This window comes from Sinohyriopsis cumingii, chromosome 13, assembly GCF_028554795.1.
Source record: "Sinohyriopsis cumingii isolate HCF-2022 chromosome 13, ASM2855479v2, whole genome shotgun sequence".
NCBI lineage: Eukaryota > Metazoa > Mollusca > Bivalvia > Unionida > Unionidae > Sinohyriopsis > Sinohyriopsis cumingii.
The window spans coordinates 51,825,553-51,847,751 of record NC_142973.1 but is presented as its reverse complement, the minus strand read 5'-3'; the positions used below and the strand labels follow the sequence as shown (position 1 = coordinate 51,847,751).

The following is a 22,199-nucleotide window of genomic DNA, read 5'->3' as shown; positions in this document are numbered from 1 at the left end:
TTTTTGAGTAATGTACAAACTATGATGCTGTTGTGGTCTCTTGAATTAGACTTTGTTCCAAAAGCAGCCATGACAAACATTTATCATGATACAGTTATTCTTATTTTACACTGAATTCTAACACACCTAGATTATTTTGATAATATACACAATAATGCCTCAAGATATTGAAAGATGATTCTATGTGTGGGCCAAGAAAATTCCGCAAAGATGTGACTATCTTTGATAGACATGGGTATTTGGCAACAATTCCCACCAGTGATCTATCCATTGTCCCTCCTTAAATTCATTCTGGAAGTTAATCAGTTTTGAATTATATAACTTTAAAATCATGCTGGTTTAATTCCTTGTCCTATTTAGCACTACTGTAAAGCTCTTTATGGCACAAAAAGCAAAATGCTACTTCTGGCATTCAGTTTTCATACAGATTGACCAATTACGTTCCCATTGACTTTGCATTCAAGCTATTCTGTTTGCTGCACATTTTTCAAATGGTTATTCAATCTCATATCCCGCTCGAAAATTCGAATTGCCATGTTTAGCAAGCATGCTCATTCCCATAGTTTCCGTTATGGGACGATTCATTGATTAAGTACAAAATTTTGACCAATCAGAAAGCTCTTTACAGCAGTCATCTTTTAAATAATAAATGGAACAGATACTTATTAGAAAGCTTGTTGCAGAATGGGACCGGATAGAGTATTATTTAAAAATAGTTTCAGAGACGATATTAAAAATATGGTCCGTATCGAGGACAATCAGATTCAGGTCAGGAGAAAAGCGAAAATCTGATTTAAAATGGAAAACAAGAATTCTTTTTGAGGGCAGTTAAATTCAGTTTAAGTTAAACAAAAATACAACAACAACAATAAAATTTGAAAAAGAAATATAACAAGGAAAGGTGTGGAAAGAAGTTATTGTGCCCAAAATAAACAATAAAATTACAGCTATCAGAAACAGGAAATATAAATGCAGCTGTTGAAATTCATTCAAATTGTACAAGAAACAAAAAATAAATTTTATCATATCTTATTGATATTTTTTAGTGAAATGTCAGTGATATTACAATCGCAAGATATCACTATATTTTCAGAATTTTGACAAACTCTCGGTGTAATTTCAATCACAAATTCCCACTGATAAATTTCAGAAATGGCAGAGTCAGTGAAATTTCAATGACAAACTTTCACTGATATTTTCAGAAATTTTGGCAAAATCTCCTAAATTACCATAATTTTAGTGAAAAAGGACATTTGAGTGAAGTCAAAAAATGTTCATTGTGATTTTGCTGACATTTCAGTCACATTTTCACTAGGGTAAGATTTTTTGTAGAGCATATTTTAATAGGAAGCCAAAAATATTATTTTTCAGAGTAAACATCAGAACAAGCCCAAAATCACCTTGCACCAAATTTTCTGAGTCCAAAGATTCATCTATGCTTGTACCACCAGATCTTAATTTTCTGATCATGTTTACATTTTCCCTGCTTTTTTTGGTCATTTCTTTGTCTGTTTTTAAACATCTGTGGAAATAAATTAAAGAAAACTGACATGCATGTATTTCTTCAAATTAATATGGGTATAAATTCATCCTTCCAAATCTGCTACACTAACATATACATGTACTCTAACTCCCACCGATATTTATATTTGAATCAGATAGTTTAGGTTATTAATTCTTCAGATAGTATTTTCCATGATGCTATAATACATGAGCCCGCTTTCCATATGGAAAAAAGTGCTTATGTTTTAAAGTTGCAACTTTTTTCCATATGGAATTTTCACTTGCTGTGAAGTACTTATGGAACTGATATGGAATAAATTTTCTGATTCCATAAGTTTTTCAGTCCATATCTCTTCCATACAGATTCCTTAAGTATTCCATACAGAATCCATGAGACATTTCTGTATGGGAATGTTTTGAAGTCTTTCACGGGAGCCAGCAGGACTCATGGGTTAGCATGCTGGACCAACAGACCATCTGTCCATCTATTGTGTGTTAGAGGATTCCAAAATAAAATGTGAAGATTAGTGACTCGTGACTAAAAATGATTATATAGTATTCTTGGTTGCAATCTAACAATACTGCCATTGTATTTTGTAGTTTCAGGCATTTGTCTCAGTTTTATATTTTATTATATGATGGATTTTATCTCGTGTGCACTATTAACTTGTCTGTATTAGTAAGATGTAAGTATCACTTTTCCAGCTGTATTTTTGGCAGCAGTCTTAATTTTATTTAAACATTTGGATGAAATTGTATCATTTAAATTGCTTAAAATTTCTTGCTCTAAGACAGTTTAAAAAATCATTTGCACAGTAGATGAAGTATTGCAGGACACTGCTATTGTTATTTTTTAATTGATGTTCAAAACACCTGATTTGGTAGTCTTTTTTTTCTTTTAATCTGATGTGTTATTTTGTGAGTATCTCAAAATACAAACTTTCAATACCAGACTGAATTTTAATAATCTGGACATTTTGCCAGAATGTCTCAGATGGTTTTGTGTCCAAAACTAATTCAGGGCAGATTTGACTCTATAGCTCTTGTTGATGGAGTATTTTATAATAGTGACGGATTACTCTCATTATTTCAGTTGTGTTACAATTCAAACTAGTCTTATATTGAGTGAACTTGCCATCACAAAACATAAACAGGAGCAATAAACTGACATATTCAGACCCATTACTTCAGTTTCCATTCTTTTAAATAGTTCAGATCCATTAAAAATGTCTTCCTTTGTATTTATTCATTTGTTTGCACACCATGCAAGTACACTTCTTATCCAGAGGTCTAATATCAAGTTTTAAATTGTTATGGGAAGACATTTATAGCCGGTTCTAGTTCTAAAATTTACAACGAGGATAAACGTAAACTTTCTAACATTTCTTATGCCGTAGGTATCAATAAAAGCTGCTAATGGTGATGGGAAGGCAGTTACAGAAATCTTGTTTTTGGATGGAGACATGTCACTGCTAGATACCTTCCACTTTGTGGAGGAACCGGACTGGACTGCTGATGTGTGCTCCTGCTGCTTTAACACCCCTGTTGTAAGTATGATTCATAATAAATAGAGACACAGACAGATGAACATTTTCATAACAATAGGTGCCTTAAATGTCTAATGCATTTGTAAGAATAAACACCAAGTAATGTGGCCTTGAAAATACTGAACACAAGGTCACCTAGTGTTTCATATACAGATGTGAAGAAAAAAACATATACTTTTCAGATCAGATGTATATATTTTATAAAGCAGTGTTTTCTAATCAACTGAACTTGCATGGAATACATGTAAATTTAGATATACAGAGAGAAAAATACAAAAGAAATAATAGCATACAAGTACTGAAATTTTAGCTTTATGTTGAACATCTTAAATGTTATCTATTTCAGCCCTTCAACTGTATGTGCGACTGTTTATCGTACTTAGAGGCAAAAGCCTATTATGCAGATCTAGCATACCAACTAACAGGAGAAAACCAAACTACAGTTTCACCCACTACTACTGTTGCTACTACAACAGGCACAAAAAGCACTGTTCCATGGATAAAATTGGATGACAAAGTGAAGCAACAATTAAAGCATAATAATACCAACATCAATATTCCCAGTCATATTACACAAAGAGCATGTGGATTCCAAATCTATACAGGTTTGTGTGATATTATATTTATTATTGCAGATGTTTGAAGGAACTTTTAAAATATGAATTCAGGTATTTACTATCATGCTGAAAAATATTTTCATTTGTTGTAAATGAATACATTTTTAGAAGCAGTAATTGAATTTGTACAAAAATTATATTCATGCTATCAGTATCTTTTTCATTCACTTTTGTTCTTAGGAATTCAATAACTTTCAGAACTACAATTGACAAATCAGTCCTGACTTAGAAATAAAATATCTCCAAAAGTTGCTTACAATATTTGCTTGAAATTTTCAGATCCGATATAATAATGTTAGTCCTTTAAAAAATATTCATGCTAATGTTAAGGAATTTCGCAGCAGTGTAATTATTCTAAGAATTAAATATTGAATAAAGATCTTTAGTCTAAAAGGTGTATTTAATCCACGTTAGGTTCTTTGTTATGGCCTTCCTTTTTTCAATGCAGCATGTTTATATTGTCAAATTCCTCCATATGTACATCTCTTTGTGGCCACACATAAAGAGAGTACTAAGTAAAACATATCTGGTACCCAGGGATGGCATTTTTGATGTGGGATACTCATCCATAGATACAATTTAGAATTATCATTTTAATATGAACTCTGTTAAATCATTGTCCCCTGGCATATATTTTTAACAGCCTGCAATCCCTGGGTACCATGGACAGCATGTTCACAACAATGTGCTACATTTTCCATCAATACTGAAAGAGATGCTGCCCATGATCATGACTGTTGTGTTACTTTACATGTATAACTACAAAATAACAGGAAACGAAATCAAAATTTGTATAATAAAGTATCTAACTAAGCAGAATTGTTACATGTTGTATGGAGCATGGGCATTCGTTATTTTCAATAATTTACTAGTATTTTTTATTTGTCGTTATTATTGTTATCTTGACATTTTTATGTATGTTTCATTGTTTAGATGCTTACATAAATTAACCAAACAAAACTTATATACTTGCTTTAATGCCAAGACTTGAATATTCATTTGTTTGTATTTTACTTGCCAGGAGCCAATCCATACTCGGTTGTCTGGTGCCGATTTTACAATGACTCCAGCTATCCCATGTCACTAAAGACAACATTGCCATTTAATCCGGCTGAGGAATTCCATCAGTACAAGATATCTTTTTCCACTATAAAAGAGGAAGTTACGGTAAAAGAATAGTTTTAATTCTTTATTTTTAAAATTATCTAATTAGTTTTATTTCCTCATTTTGTATCAGTACTGTTTACAGATTGTCTGCCAATTGTGGACATTGCTATGTCCATCCCTAAAACTATTATGAAATTTGTTTGCTTTGAAGTATACTAATAATTTCCAATAACAAATGTTACTAATCTTAAGTGTAGACAGCCGTATTTATGTATACATGTATTTGGTGAGGAAAAAGTGATTTGAATCATTATTTTAAATTTTCTTCTATGTTTCTTCTACTGTAAGAGAAAAGTTTGAGTTCTTGTTTCATATTCACAAAAAATTATTATATATATATGACTCTTTTAGAGGACAAATTAGATGCAGTCTTGTTCTGTACATGAAGCAAATCTAGCATAACCTATGTAAAAACAATTGCAGGTCTCATGGTGTCTATATGTGTATACTGATGATCAGGTACTCAGCCAGTTGTGCGGAATTCCGCAGTTTACTACTGACACAAAGCTTCTCCTGCATGTATGGAATAAGGACAATTTCCTGCCAGCATTGGATGATTTATTCCAAACTTGGATTGTCAGGGCCTCATTTAGGGATCTCATTCTTCCACCAAGTGTTGGTGCTTTGTGTCGCTATGGAGAACCTTTCCGCGCAGGAACTAATCCAGTCATAAGATATGAAGCTGGCATTGGGACCCAGAATGGGATGACTGATTTTGCAGGCTTTAGGGAGGTTGGTTTGATTTCTCTAGTGCATTGATTTTGTCATTTATATGTGCAATATGATGCTATCCTATTATTGTATGTGTCTTCATACAACTTATCAGAAATCTTTTTCTCCTTCTTTCTTTGAACGCTGGTTCGGGGCTTTTTTATTGTAAGGGCTATAAGTGTAGAATATAATTTATACTTAAAAATAACTTAAATTTAGATTTTTGTAATCTGACAAGACTAAAATAAATTTAAGATACAAATTTTATGGATACTGATGAATTTCATTGCCTCTCTTTAGATAAATATTCTGAGACTGCATGGATGCATTTGTTTGAATCATGGTACATGATATACATCTTATCCACAACAAAAATACCAGATCCAGTTGATTTCTTTTTAAAAATATATTTGTTTTGCCTAGGTGACTATCTGCTTCAGAATGCAATGATTAAATTTGAATTCATTCTATTATAGAGTGATTTGTATAGAGCTGAATTATACAACAGGGTTGTACAAAAGGTCACAGCTGAGCTGTGAAACTCGTTGACTGAATGCTGTGGATAACCCATGAGTAAAGTTTTTATGGCAGAAACTGAAGGAGCCCAGTTTCCAGCAAAAGCTGGGTATGCCAGTGGCAACTTTGTGGACTTGTCGTTAGGTCTAGTTTAAAGATGCATTGTTGTGCTGACATTAGTTTCTTGGATGAATAAAACAGAATTGAATGTAGTGAATGCCCTTTTATTTGTGAAAGCAACAAGTAGCATCAAAGACAATCCCGTGTCCATTAAACACTGTTGGTGATCAGTAGAAATGTAACATGATATTGCTTTGCCACTGAGAATCACTGAACAAAGTCCCTGCACACAGCAGATGGAAATGTTTTGATTAGTAGGCAAGTTACTTATCAGTACAAACTCATCCATATTTAGTGCTATTTAGTACTAGAGAATGGTGTCAATGAGCCACCTATTGCTGTGTATAAACCCCATTTAAGTAATTGCATAAAGTAATAATTTATACACAACCAAAAAAACTTGATCCAGTTTAATTTTTATTTATAACATGTGTGTTTTGTAAGGTAAATGCCTGCTGCTACTGATGCATTTCAGTTCATTCTGTGAGTGATTAAGTGAGAACAGAATGGGCACTGTATGTTAGTACAAAGGTCATAACTCGGGGCTGTAAAACTCCCCGGCAAAATGTTATGAATGACCTTTGAGTAAAGTTTCTTCAGTGGAAACTGATGAAGCCCAGTGAAGACTTGTCTGTCCAAAACTTGTGCATGCCTGGGGCAACCAGGTCAACCAGAGTCACTCAGTGGGCTTTGAATATGCAATATCATGCTGACCTTAGATTCTTGAGTGAATAAAATGGAATGGACTGAAGTGAATGCCCAAAGAAAGTAGATAAACAGTAGCTATCCCTTGTTTTTGAGTGATGTCACAAAATGTGTACTTCCATTTTGAGTCCCTAGCCATACAAACCGGCATCTAATAACATTGTTCTTCCTGCATAATTATGAAGGCATGTTTCATTTTGTGCATGAGAATATAATAAATCACATTCTGCTATGTATATCAGCCATACAAGACTGAAGGCATGACTTTTCTGCTTGTTTTCTTCAAGTAAAACATTTAAATTTCAACCGTCTTTGTTATTCTTTCATTAAAAAAATAGATCGATCAATAAACAAATGGATACACAAACAAGTAGAAACATGTAAATGATTTTCAATTTTCATGGGCTGAAATCAATCATTTCATTATCGTTCAAGTTAAAAAGCTAATTGTTAATATATAATTTTATATTTCTAAAAGTATTTCATACTTTGTTTTAACATTTGACACAAAGTCATGTTCCGTTAGGCACTTGTTTTGTTTGAATACTGAAGATGAAACTTATTTGAATGGTTATCGCTTTCATTCAGTATCATCCTACATCCATCATCTCCACCACAAATACAATATTTGACCATGCTAATTAAATTGTTTGTCAGCTGTCTTTGGCACAAACACCTATTGTCAAGAAAAGTATTTGTACATAAAAGTTCTGGCATAAAACACATGCTATGAAATTTTACTTCGTAACTGATATTGTATCCCAAAAATCATGTCTGGAAATATTCTTTAAAGATGACAAGCTTAGGGATATGATAAGAAACACTTTTTAAAAATGTCAATATTGTCTGTTTGTAAAAAAAAATAACTGCATTTCTATTTGATAGCAATATACACGATTGCAGTTCAACTTCACTATTCGGTCTTTCGATATATGCATTAAGAGAACTTCCAGCTTTATATTTATTTTTGTGTTATAGAGCACATAATTTCAAGTAAAATCTCTGTATCAATTCGTTAAAGTAAATATCCTTATCAATAGTTAAATCAGATTATTATCTTGAGGAATATACATGATTAATATTGACAAAGGTTTGTTAGAGACTCAAAATGGCGGCTCAAGGTGCATATGCATTGCATTGTGGGTATTTGCATACTCAGTTGTGACATTTGTGAAAACAACCCATTTTACCCCCAAGAATTGAATTAAGTGGGGAAACCTATTGTAACCAGTTACATAATTAACATAATACTTTAGTAGAAAAGGTACATGGACAGATATAAATATACAGATAACGCAGAAAACAGCATCTAGACATTCTAAGAGGTACTGATATTATGCACATATGACTTGAGATCCTACATCACAATGTTTTATTAATATGGTATTTGATCCCTCCATTAGCTGTCAAAGCAACACACTCTATCTGGAATAAGTGGCCATTGAATTGTGATCTGGATTGCCTATCACAGGTAGGAGTAGATGTAGCTACTAGAAAGACTTCATCTAGAAAATGTTCAATGCTATTAAATGTAATTATTAGTTCTGCAGGCTGAAAATAGTGCACCCTGCTGTGGATTAACAGATAATGTTTATAGCTTTTAAAGGGACAAGTACAGTGATCCACTGGAAAGGGTCAGACCTATACATACAACCTGAATTGGAACATATCAGACTTTGATGCCCTCAGAAGTCCATCGAAACTAGAATTATCTCCTTTTTTCACAGTTTAATTTCAACCCTGGTCACTTCAGTTTTGTTTATGAGATAGAATCCATCCTAGTGATCTGCAAAAGGGCAAGATAAATGTGCTTACCACTGAGTATATCTCTGCAGACAATGCTAGGTACAGTGTCCACCAGTTGAATTTTGTCTACAGGCACCACATATTGTGATGTGAGAGACTCGTTTACTGCCAGTATATTGGGGTCTAGCAAGGGCCATTTGAGGGTTGAAATCTATATACATCTGTAACATATCCTTGGTGGCCTGAGTTGCTGACTCAGCAAAGCTTGGCAAGGTGTTGGTCTACTGATGTCATCATAACCACTTCTAAAGATTGTGCCAATGTGTCATCAGTCGCTGGCAATGTAGCCAGCTGTTGCTTGATAGCTGCAGTTTCTGCTATCTTTAGGTCATGTGCATCATTAGCTCTTATGAGGTCATGTGTTGATGGTGCTTAACTTAAGATGACTCTTCTAACTGTTGCACAGTTGAAGAAGATGCCTTGTATTTTTTTTTTGAGGGCTGTCAAGGGATACCCGGGTAACTGGGTACCTGACTGTAGTGAAAAACCTGGGCATTGAAAATTAATGACGAGTACCCATTCACAAAAATAATTTTTCCTTGTGCAAAAATATCTCTGTATTCCTGCAACATCAGTTGCATCTGAAAGTGCTTTTTTAGGGCTGGACACATTGTAAACAGGAAACTTGCATTGCTGTCACCAGATACGGTCGATATGTTGGGGTTTTTTTTATAGCAGAAACTGGAAATTTTGCAGGGGACAATGATCATGAACTTGTGCACTAAGGACAGACTGGTATTATTTAGCTTTGATAAATTCTTTCTTAGTTCATTCATTTTTTTAGTTTTTAATTCATAAAAACATTCAAAAGACGTTATTTTATTCTAGTTTGAAATTGTAATATTGTAATGTTTTGCTTACTTACTTAAGTGTAAACCTCCTTTAGCATTCAAGTTCTCAACCGGAAGTTGACTTTCACCACCATTCGCTGTGAGTAATAAATAACAAAATACGCTGTGGAAGTTGTTGGAAGTTTATTAATAAGTGAAACAACATTGTAATATTAATTCATTATTATTGAAAAATCAAACAAAATATTATAGAACAATTTATAATAGACAATTTGAAGTACAACAGGAAAACAAATTATCTCCTTCAACAGACTATCAGCCATCTCCCATTGGGTGTGAGTAAAGTGTGAATGTGAAAATATGAAAGTGCAGATTGGTAAAATGCAAAAAAGAGAATGCAAAATAGTGGATAAAGTGTGGTAAACAATGTGCAAAATGATGAAATAGTCATTCATTTCGTCACCCTCCAACAATCCAAGTTTGTGAAAATTTGACAGTGGGGTAACAAGAGTTGTACATGTCTTTCACGTTCCAATAGGTACCCGGTTACCCGTTAAACAGTGCAATGGGTACCCAGGTGAAGTTTTCAGTGGTTTTTGGCAGCCCTATTTTATTTTCTCAATAGAAACTGAAATTCTAGCCAATTGTTCAACCAGCTTGAAAAAGTTGCAGGAGATTTAAGTCCTGGACATCTTTCATTACTTAATGTGACCCAGAATATGTTGTGGGAAGTGCTAACCATAATCATCTGATGATGTGCCACAAATACTGCATACAATTGATGTTTTTGAAAGCAGAAAAATATTGTACATTCAAAACTAAACATGGTATGACTGTTTTTCTATGTGAATACTACATATACTGAATGTAAATTTACAACAACTGGTTTTCATTTTGTCTGCTTGATAATACTATAGTGTATGTTTATTTCTTTTTTTGGCATCTCTTTATTCAGATAACAGTGGCTTCTCTTACATCATAAAAACTGTTACTCATTTACCAGCAGAGAACATATCCAGAGTTGCCTAATGAATAAACCTGGTGAAGAAGTTTCTGGTCATACCACAATGCAGCTAATATACGATTCAGGTCGACAATCAGTTGATGGTTGGAGTGGATTGAGAACATAATATTGCCAGTAGATGCCATGTTTAGATTTGTGGTGGTCACTTTAAAAGTAGTTCCCATTTCCAGAATAGTATGTTGCACTCCGGTTACAATGACATTGTCTTCTGCCAAATTAGATCCCTCCACCATAATCAGATATACAGTGTCCCTGAAGCTCTGTGTTGACTTGGTGTGGAATATAAAATGTTGAAGGCATTTTCACCATCTTTACATGTGTTGTGTTATATTGGAACTGGAGGCCAAATTCTGTCCTGCAGTTTAATCAGTTAGCCTTTAATTTGTGATTGTGACATATCCAAATATAAATATGGCAAGGCCCATTTCATTTTTAATGCCTATTGACTCAAATTCTGCTTGAAGTGCTGAGTTGTCAGTTTAATAAATTGTTCAAATCATATGGGAATTATTTCTGTCTCCTTGTGGAGCATGATGTCATTGAATACAAACTAAGGCATGTCTTGATGGTCCTGTTACAGTCCTAATAAATATGGAGATGGCACAAAAAAAGCAACACTTGCAGGTAGATCCAACAATTCTTGTTCTGAAGGCAAGTAGTAATTGCACATAGGAAATGTGGTGAAGTATAAATCTACCATTCAGTAGAAATATAACATGCTGTTTCTCTTACCACTCCAACAACAATTTGTTGAACAAAGATGCTGCAGGTGGCAACTGCAAACATTTTGATTGGTTGGTTGCCGTAGGATTTAATGCCATTTTTCAGCACACGATAGGCTATACATGGCGGCCAGTATTAATGGTGGAGGAAGAACCCGGGAAATCCCCGAAAAGAACCACCGACCCTCGAGAAGCTACTGGCAAGCTATCTCACATATCCACATTGGCCGAATCCGAGACTCAAACCCACACAGACAGAGGTGATGATTGGTTGGTGAGTGAAGTATTAATATAATCCCATCCATATTAATGCAGACTATTTTGTGTGTAGGAATGTTTGTGTGTTGGTCACCTTTTGTTGTGTATAAAGTGTGCTTAAGCAATCAAATATGGATGTATATAAAAAAAGAGTTATTCACTTTTTTATTTTTATATATCCAATAAAACATAAATTCACTTTTGTTGGTTCTTGTTTGGTTTTTTTAATAGTCAAATGTACATGTTAAATATTGAATTTATTTTATGCATATTTAAACTTATTTCAGGTATTTTCCCCATGCCTTCCTTGCTCAGATACATGTTCCCATTATGTATGTGATCCTGCTTGTGATGGCAACACTGATGCCCTACTGCACTTCACTTTGAAAGATCTCTATCTTGAACCAGAAATAAATGTAGATACTGAAAATGGGACTGATATTGTGCCAGCTATATATTATATTACTGGTAAGTCAAGTTAATATTTGGCAATTTAAAAAAAACTTAATTATGAAACATTTGATTTCACTGATATTTTCCAAAAAGTGCCTTCAATATATGGATATAACATTGATATTTATATTATTGCTTAGACTGATTTTTTACTTCAGTTTCATAGCCTTACCCCTGTACTGATTTTTTATACTTCTGTTTCATGGCTTTGGACTCTGCAAAAAATCTGAACAAGTATAGAGGGTAGGGAAAGCATTTTGTTCATCAGAATCAATTCTAGTGACAAATTTCGCAGAGTTGGCAATACCTGCTGCTGTAAGAATTCTAAAGTATTCAGATGACAGATGATACACATTTACTAATGGTATATCAAATATACATTTCTTGATCAAATCTGTTAACCAATCTTAATACCTTAGAAGAACCACTACTAGCAAAAATCCAGCCCTCCCAGACTAAAACATTTCAGCTGAGAAGCTAAGTGTTACATGCCCACCTTGGTGGCAGTTAGATTTATCTCCTCTTGAAACAGCAATTGATGCCTAATCCTGTGAATACATCAATTACTACTTCCACTCTTGCTGAGTCGCACACTCTATAGACAGAGAGACCTCACAATCAAATACCAGTATTCTGGAAGTTTTCTACCTTAAAAGCAATTTGGATTAGTCTTTGCTTTGAAGGGAAGTATTAAATCCATCTATAATTTCCATCTTTTCCTTCCTTCTTCAATGACAGTTCTTGTTAGCATCATCATTTTGCCATCCTCACACACTTAGGAGCCCTTGGTATGTACCTACTCCATCCCCACACATTGTTATAGCTGTATTTAAATGTGCATTATCATCCACTAGAAGAACGATCTTTGTCCTGTTTGACGAATCCAATTTGCAGGAACTCTCTTGGATCAATCTAACCTGCATAGTGACAAGTTTTGCCACTACAACCAATGGATCTGACAAATCGTTGCTGAGAGACTTGCTATCACCTTCAGCACTTCTCCTTCTTTGGAAAAGAGCTGAAATCTCATTTCTGCTTCCACTCAAGTGCACTTAATCAATTCGTTCACTCACCTTAGTTGACAATGGAAACACCAAGACATGTTTTAAATTTTGGCCAAGAGGGAGACTGAGGCATATTTTATCAATTTTATAGGAATTTTTTTGTTGATATTTTCTTTCAGAGTTGTCTTTTAATAGATTCTTAGCAGTCCTTAGCATAAAAGACAAGGATAAACCTTATTCTTCTAAACAAAGCACTATAGCATTGTTTATGAAACATTTCAGAAAACTATGGTAAGATATGTTCTGCTACAGTTGTGATTTTGTTGACTTCCCTAGCAATGGTTACATTTCCACAAAATTTAACGTTTTTTTGACACCTTCAAAACTATTGTGTTACATTATATTTTGGGAACATTCTGTGGGACATGTTTTACCAAAGATTACTTTTAGTGACTGCCATTACAATTATTTGGTTGCCATAGTAGCCAGGTTAATATGTGTGCAGTTATTATGCAGTTGTTTGGTTGCCATAGCAGCCAGGTTAATATGTATACACCAACTATTTGGTTTTAATATCAAACTGGTTAATATATTTTTGGTACATTTGTTTCAAGCCAAGGAGCAATTTCTGATCAAACTTTGTGTGAATGTAACTTCATACATGTTCTACCAATGTTGCATCTTGAGTGACTTCTTAGCAACTTTATGGTGTCCATAGCAACCAGGTGTTTTGGACATCTCCCAAACATCTAAGCCACTTTTGACTAACTGTATAAACTGTAAAAGATCTTCAGACAGATTTTATTGGTGACTTGCAGGTCCTTCCATACCAACCTAGTTCAAAATGTAATTGTGACATATCCGTTACTACTGTATCAACATTTATTAATCTTGCAGGAATATCTCATAGAACATTTGCTTCCTTATTTAATATTTTCTTCATAACCTCTGAGCTAGTTTAGCTTAAATGTAGATATATTTTATGACTTGTTCCAGTGAAAGGTTTTTATGGTATTCTCACTATGGACATGTTAGATTCTATCGCCATATGAAAATATAACTTGTGACATCTTCTCCAGTACCTTTTGGCAAATAAAAACAAAAATTGCAGTATTTCATTTGATCTATCAGTGGCTAAGCAAAGTTTAGCTTCCAGAAACTTCCTCAGCAGATGTTTTTCCTCCATAAAAATTCAGTTAACAAAACACCTTTTAACCAGAATGATCCATAGCATTCTGCATTTGATTTGGGTCTGTTTGACATACATGTATAGTCCATATGCCCAATTAGGTTTTGGATTTAGATAAGTTTTCAGACACAATAATTAACTCGTAGCGCCAGAGTATTCATGTTCATTGAATATATTTCTAGTTTACTTAAAACTTTTACTTTCACAGTACGAGCTGTACTTGGATCTGGAGCCATAGCAACAGCATCTTCCAATGGGTTTTATGTTGATCTGACTCCACCAATCTTTGATCCTGATGTCATGATGTATATTGATATCCGACAGGGAGAGTTTACACCCACCCACTTTCAAAGTTCAAATGACACCATAAAGTCTGTCTGGCTGTGTCGGGATAACCAGAGTGACATAGAGGTCAGTTATGTTTGTATGTGGTAAAAAGTTATAAGATACCAATAAAACAGATTATGCATGTGGTAGAGTTCACTTTTGTTTTAACATATCCATTGATTTGTATATTTATCTGTCAATGCCTGTATCAAACAAAAATGAAGACCAATAAATGCAAGTCAGATGTAAATTCAGTTATTAAATTTTGAAACAGTTTTTCAGTTACTGAATCTTTTAGACAGATTAGTGAAATTTATATTTTACAGTGAGTAAGTTGTAGCAAACCACACAAGGCAAATGACACACAATCTGCTTACATGTTCAGGTCAATATATAGATGAGCTGAATAGATTCTTGTGCTTGCAATCATTTTTTAATGTCAGGTGGAATAAATGTGGAATAAATGTTCAAACATTCCATTGACATTACTATTGATTTAAGATGTTGTGTTATACTTGAATTTCCAGTTGCTACTCAAGCTTCATATTTACATACCATGACAATTTGCCATGCCATTTTACTGACAAACATTGTACCATCCAATATGGCAATTTCAATGCCTTTGAAAGAAACAGTGTATCTTCTTGATTAGCCTGCACTTTTCATTGGCAGGTTCTCCCCAGGCTGAAACAGTGGAGTCCAGTTATTTTTATCCCACATATACATGTCACTTGTTAGATGTTGTACTGCTTAGTTAATTTAGTTAAATCCTTATCCCATATATGTTGCTAATATCTTCATAAACTTCACAGATATTTTTTTTGAGTGGTTGGTTGGTTTGGCATAAACTGGACTTTACTACAAATTCATTGAATTGTAGACTGGTTACAAAGAACATCATAGCATGTTACGTCAGGTAGGAAAGAGTGGTTAAGATAGGATATATATCAGTGCCGAAAGTCAAATAAATATTGTGATGAATGCATTTAAGAATAAAAAGAATAAACTTAATTTTTTTAGATAATTTTAATACTAATAATGACAATATTTTTTTAGAGAATTTTTTTCTTTTATGAACAATGATTGAAATAAGTTAAGAGCCTCACATGAATATCATCTATCATTCTGGGTTATTATAGCTGCCAGAAATATTGGAATAAACTGGCATTGTGTTTTGCATGTACTTTGTATTTATAAATGTGAAATTCAGCATATAATGAGCGTTACACTTAAATGTGATCCTGAAATATTTAAGTTATTGACAACCTCTATTTCTTTCTATATATATCTCTCTCAATACAATTGTTTTTATAATACAGAGATTTGTGGTAAGTTTAGGTCAACTCCTTTAATCTTTTTAGTAAATATGTGTTAGACTGGTTGCAATGTTTTCATTACCAAACATTTAAAGCAGAGTAAAGTCTAACATGTATATGTGGACAAAATAGTAGACAGGCCACACATGCATGGACTCATGGTACTAATTATATGGAAGAATGGGAGCCAGTCTAGAAAAGGCTGAAGATAATATAGAGTATATGTGTTTTTGACTCACCATATCTACTTGATAGTGAAAAATTAAATTTAGCAAAATAATCTTTGGAGAACAAATCCTATTTGTCACTGCGAAAAGGAGAGACAATGTAATTTTGATAGAATTTCAGTCCTTTTTAGGCCTGACTTTGGAAGTTTGCACCTGATTCTTTATTTGTGAGATTGAGAACACATTTTCCATATAGTTATATCAAACAAATGCAGCAGATAATATGGTTGTCTCCACACAGAAGTTTGTATCAAGGATAGGTTTATACTGAGATACATAGATTTGATCATGAGCATTCAAAAATTTAAAGTTATTTAATTTTTAATATCATAGTATTTCCATAAGTTTACTATGGGAGCTGAATTATTACAGTGACTCCTGCATTGTTTCAAGCTGAGCCATCTTAATTGGAAAATTTCCCAGCTAGTCAAGAAGTTAGTGATTACAGTATTCTTTCACAATTCATCTGTGAAATTATTATATTGGGTGGATCAATGTTATCTCAGCCAATTGACAAAGATTGTTTGACTTGTTATTGTTATGCTCTAAAATTATGTATATGAAAAATCAAAACCAACAAAACAGTAATATTCAACAAATAATTTATTTCCCTAGAATACAAAGTGAAAATTTGAAAGAAACTTACAGTATTATGAATCGAGTTAAAAATTATCCTCAAAGTTCTATCACTAGTTCAGAAGTATTGATTGTTCTGAATGGATTTCAGTATTGAATGTTCTGATATGCCACTTGGCTTGGATCAGATGATGCGGCAACAGCATTGATGTATCACAATGATATAATCTAGAATATCCTTGAATAAATTCACAATAATTTCAATAGGGCAATTCAGTCCAAAATGACAATGAACACTTTTTAATTCCAATGAATAATTTAAATAAATAATTCCTCTCAAATTATATTTGAACACAAATAAAGGAAACTCTACCAGACTAAAAACAAATTAGGAAAATTTTAAGTTTATTAATTACAAACTTTATATAAAAAAGTAAGACACACTTAAATGACCAGGATGTGGGTCATTTTCCCATCAAATTCATAAATATGTTGTCTTTCAAGATCCTTCAAAGTTCAAAAGGCAATGTAAACATGTTTGCAAATATTATCGAAAAGTATTAAAAAGTATTAAACAACAATGATGGACAAAGGTTAGCTATTTAATGTGCTGTTTACAAATGACCATTACAATCTACAATCCTGGACAAAATTAAACACACAATATAGATATACATAACAGTCTACCAGATTTGATGCTTGAATAGCAGTTAAAAGTTTAAGTACAGTGTAATGTTCTACAACAATAGTACTATCAGTCAAGTGTTTAGCATACAAGGCCACAAGCAACCCAAAGCTGCACAGATGTCAAAATTAATGGGTTTTGTTATGACAACAGATAGGTTATTTAGTCTTATTTGATATAATTTTTGCTAAATCTGTTAAAAAGTTTTTCAGTTTAAATACATTTATGCTAACCACCAAGAGCATATTTTGCATCTGTTACACATAAACACATGGCATATTTACAATTTCTATTAGGATAGGACCCATGTTTTGTCTTATTTGGGTTATGTCTTGTGTCTGTAATTATGGTTAACCTCTTGTAGGATAACAATTATATGTTTTAGTTATACAGATTCTTCATATAGTGTTTTACTCGTAGAAATCTTTTTGTCATCTTTGCCATAATTAAGCTCATCTTTGCTGCCCTACTGCTAAGAAATGTGAAAGAGTAAGTCACAAAAAGTACACTTTGAAAAAGAACTTTACATTCAGTACATTTCATCTTGGATTTCTTGAAAATGAATCAATAATATTGTATGTTTTCTTACTGATAAATTCGTCTTCAATAATATTTTAATGCATAATTGTAGGAGTACCAGTGGGCAATAGGAACCACTCCTGGGGGCAGTGAACTACAATCATTCATCTCTACGGGTGTCAGTCCAACTGGGATAAATTCCAATCTTAGTGGGATTCTGGAGCATAATACAACATATTATGTGTCTGTCAAATGCAGGAATCAAGCTAGCATCACAGCTGTATGGAATGATACCAAGGGTATGTTTTCATTTCATACCCTATAAAATCATATTTTGTTGTCACATTCAATGCTTTAAACCATTTTTTTATATATAAAAAATCAGCACCAAACCCAGTTTAGTGTTCCTATTTTTTATTACATGTGCCCAGTTTTGAATGTTTTCACAAATTAATATACTGCAAAATTTGGATAATAAGAGCATGTGAGAATTAGTTTTTATTATTCAACAAGTTCATAGTGATATGTTTCATTATAATTTTAATTGATAAGTGAGCTGGTGGATTAATTTTGGTTTCATCCAGGTTGATAGTAAGTAAGCAGGTTATATGTTAATTAGTTTGTTATTTTACTTCATGCACAATTTTTACTACCTTGAAATTTATTGGGCTTCAGTGTATGGATAAAGTGTGCTTGGTATTCATTAACACATTAACCCCTGGCGACGAGTATACTCGTCGTACTTTACATCCCTGATCTCTCGCATGCCTCGCTAAAGTGGCTGAGTTTGCAATGCTTGTATCCTGAGTACTGAGTTTAAGAGGCAGCATTTAGCAAGGCCTTTCTCCCGCACGACGAGTTAACTCGGTGCAAACCATTGGTTGATTTAAAGCCATTTCCTTCTAATGCAGGCAGTTTAACCAATCCAATTTTAGCTTACATAGATCGAGCACACATTGCTGAACAAAGGGAAAAAAATTCACTTTGATATCATTGGTTTAGTGAAAATATTTCGATTTTAAAATGATGCAAATTGACGAGAATCAGCCTCTAGGAGCAGACTTTTACTTGACGGATTCTGACGGAGAATTTTCTGGATTTTAATCAGACGAGATTGATAGTGACATCGAAAAAGCTACTGGAAACAACAGCGGTAGTGACAAGAATGAGAATGTCGAAGAAGAAGAAGAAAATGAAAGTAGAGCTGATCGATGATCGTAAATGATAAAACACACATTGACAAGAGGCTGTACAAAGGACCAGCAATGGATTTGGACCCTGATGCAAATAAATTTGATTTCGTGGAGATTTTTTTTCTTTTGAATAATTGTTAAATAAATGTTTGGGAAATATATGTTGTTAACGTGAGTGTTCATAGTTCAAGGTTTAAGTGTTGTATTAATTTTAAAAATTTCAGTGAGAGTTCTAAGGAAGAAAGGTAAGTAAAGAGCAAGTAAAATATGCCCATTTGTGTACAGTATTCACAGGATGTTTAGTTTACAAGAGATGACAAGTGGTATTTCTGTGTATAAAAAATATAATTATTTCATGTGTTGATGGTGTTAATAATTCTGTGTGAATTCATAATGGATTTTATGGATTATTCACGGCAAGAGAAGCAAATTGGCAAGTACATCATTTGTTTTCACCATCATGCATTAGTTTTATTTCTGCATGTAGCATGAAATTTATACCATTATGTTTGTAACTTTATTGAGAATAGCCATGCCAAATTTCAGCTGAATTAAATCAATACAAATAAAATAATAACAATTTTATTGCAAGTAGCCCCCTCTATGAAAATCTGCAAGTCAACTGCTGTCAGCTAGTCTCAGGGATACAGGCACTGGAAAGGCTAACACTGCTCTAGGTGATCTCTGCAAGTATGCTGCAGGTGACTGCCTAGCTGTTGGGCTCAGGGGTTAATGTGTTAGTACAAGCATGGTAGATATTTTATGGCATTATTTAGTCAGTCAGCTAAAGTGGCAGTCAAAATTGATGATAAACCACAAATTACGTTTCTCTGTGGTTCTGTATACTATGCTGGTTGTCCAAGATGGAAGCCAAAATTGGTAATTTGATATTAATGTTAAAACCATACATGCAGAACTCCCTCTAGGTACATATGCCAAATGAGTATCCCCCCAAGGACAACTTAAATATTTTAGTATATGCACTTAGATTTTGTTTGATATAGTTAATTAAATGCACATATAACTAAAGATTCCTTATTTCTTTTTAATGTGCATAAATTAATATAGTATTTATGTCATTATATCCAGTGTGCTTAGTGATAGACATTACAGAGGTCAGGTATGATCCACCATTTCTGCAAGCTATTCTCAGGATGTGGGGGAATCTCAGGTAGCATACTGTCATTAACCCATTTTAACATCAACATTAGCAACATATGATTCAGCAGAATATAAAAGCTGATATTTCCCCTTACCTTCATTCAGTATCTGCACAGTTGTAAGTGGGTTTTACATCTTCATACCCTACTTTAATAGAAACCAGCTTATGACACCTTGTCTCTGGCATTTTGAAATACTGTATTATCTCCCTTGCTTAATTTAGATAAGTATTTGTCATATGATAACTGCCATTGATTGGTTAATGACTTAAATTGTTTTTCAAAACCAAATACAGTGTGACCCCGCTATAGCATGCTCCATTATAACATGAATTCAGATAATAACACGGCTGTGGCATGGTTCCCTAAATTTCATATACATGTACTCTTCTCATACATGAAATTGTTTTTCCTTCCTTAAAAGTACAGAAAGTAATGTGTAAAAAGTTTATTATCATTTCTGGGGAAGAGATCCTGTATGAATTCTAATTTAAGACGATCTTGCCATAGCTCCTGCAATTTCATATACATTTGTTTTGCTTATACTTGAAAAAAAAAGTGTTTTCTTCTTAAAAGTACGAGAAATAACATGTAAAGAGCTTATTTAGGGATCACACTGGGCTTTGCCAATGTTACAAATTGGGATTTATATTCCTTACTGGCGGTAAAATGTACCATCTGGCGACTTTTTCCCTGACATTATTGACTGTTTAATCTTGTGTATACAACCTTGGGTTTGGAGTGAAGAAATTCAGAGGCACCATGAAAGAAAGCTGCAAACGTGATATTAAATGCACTGGAATTTATCTATTGTCAGATAAACAAATTCTTTGTTCGTATTAACAAACCAACTTAACAGTGCATTATTATATCATAATCCGCTTATTCTGACATCTGGCCTGAGTACAAATGTATGCTGTGAAATCTCTGCATTTTTTTTATAACATTGGTAGCAGAGATCAACCAGATGAGTCACTGTCTCATAATGGATCTTTCAAATGAAATAGTGTCAGGTTATCGGTCGCTCGCTAGTAATTAATATATTTATTTTTACTGACCTTTGTATGTGTATGGTAAGTAAAATTTCTCTTCTTTACATTCATAGAATTTAATCCTTTGGAACACTCATTTTTCTTTAGAAATACCTGTCAGAACAGAACAGAGCACCTGTGCAGTCATCATCTATTGTTTTGTTTTTTTAAATTCTATCTTATGCATGGAAGGCAGCGTTACTCCACCACCAAAAATGTCACCACAAAAAAAAATGGTTGGTCAATCTATGCTACCGGACTAGCTACAATCAACCAACTTTTGAAGGCAGGAAAAGTAATTGCTACAATCAACCAAACGATGGCTTATTCCTTTTTTTTTTTTTTTAAATATACCCAGAAAAAGATGATTTTGCTAAAACTAAAGAAAACCAATTGCCTTTGAAGGAGCAATCATTCTGTATAAATATTTAAATGGAAAAAAAATTAGTCTCAATGTTCTTTAATTATTTGATGTTGACACCGCAATAAGAAACAAACATCTGTTTGGTCCTCCAAAACGATCCTTAAATGATAACTTCAATAACACATGTACCCTTTATCAAGGCAAGCCAACTACAATCTTCAATAATAACAAAGAACTTTTCATCAAAGCAAGAGTCAACAATGGAATCTGATAGATTCCTGTACGAAAACTTCCACCCTGACTTTAACCAGATTCCAGATGGAATTTTAAAGCGGATTTCACTTAAAGCCTAGATTCCACTTATTATAAATTTTAGGTGGGTTCAGGGCAGATTCAGGGTGGAATACAGCCCGAAATATGCAAATTAGTCCATCTATTACTTGGTGGAATTTGTTTATTCCGCCTACTAGGTGGAATTAGTTTATTCCGCCTACTAGGTGGAATTGGTTTATTCTGTCTACTAGGCAGAATCTGTTTATTCCGCTTATTTAGCTTAGATTCCCCTTATTATCACTTTTAGGCAGATTCAGGGTGGAATATTGCTTGAAATTACTGTTACTAGGCGGAATCTTTATTTCTGCCTAATTACATGGAAAAACCTGCAGAAA

At 33.5% G+C, this 22,199-nt stretch overlaps 1 protein-coding gene across 1 annotated transcript in view; it reads left to right on the top strand.

Moving 5' to 3' along the window:
- The window catches only part of LOC149785554 (uncharacterized), a 198,141-nt gene that overhangs the window by 129,125 nt on the left and 46,817 nt on the right, over positions 1–22,199 (top strand). Inside the window, exons 38-44 of the mRNA XM_089979355.1 lie at positions 2,901–3,050; positions 3,397–3,655; positions 4,689–4,834; positions 5,258–5,566; positions 11,775–11,955; positions 14,342–14,544; positions 17,896–18,082. Coding sequence (XP_089835481.1) covers positions 2,901–3,050; positions 3,397–3,655; positions 4,689–4,834; positions 5,258–5,566; positions 11,775–11,955; positions 14,342–14,544; positions 17,896–18,082 — 1,435 coding nt within the window. The remainder of the gene's footprint in view (positions 1–2,900; positions 3,051–3,396; positions 3,656–4,688; positions 4,835–5,257; positions 5,567–11,774; positions 11,956–14,341; positions 14,545–17,895; positions 18,083–22,199) is intronic.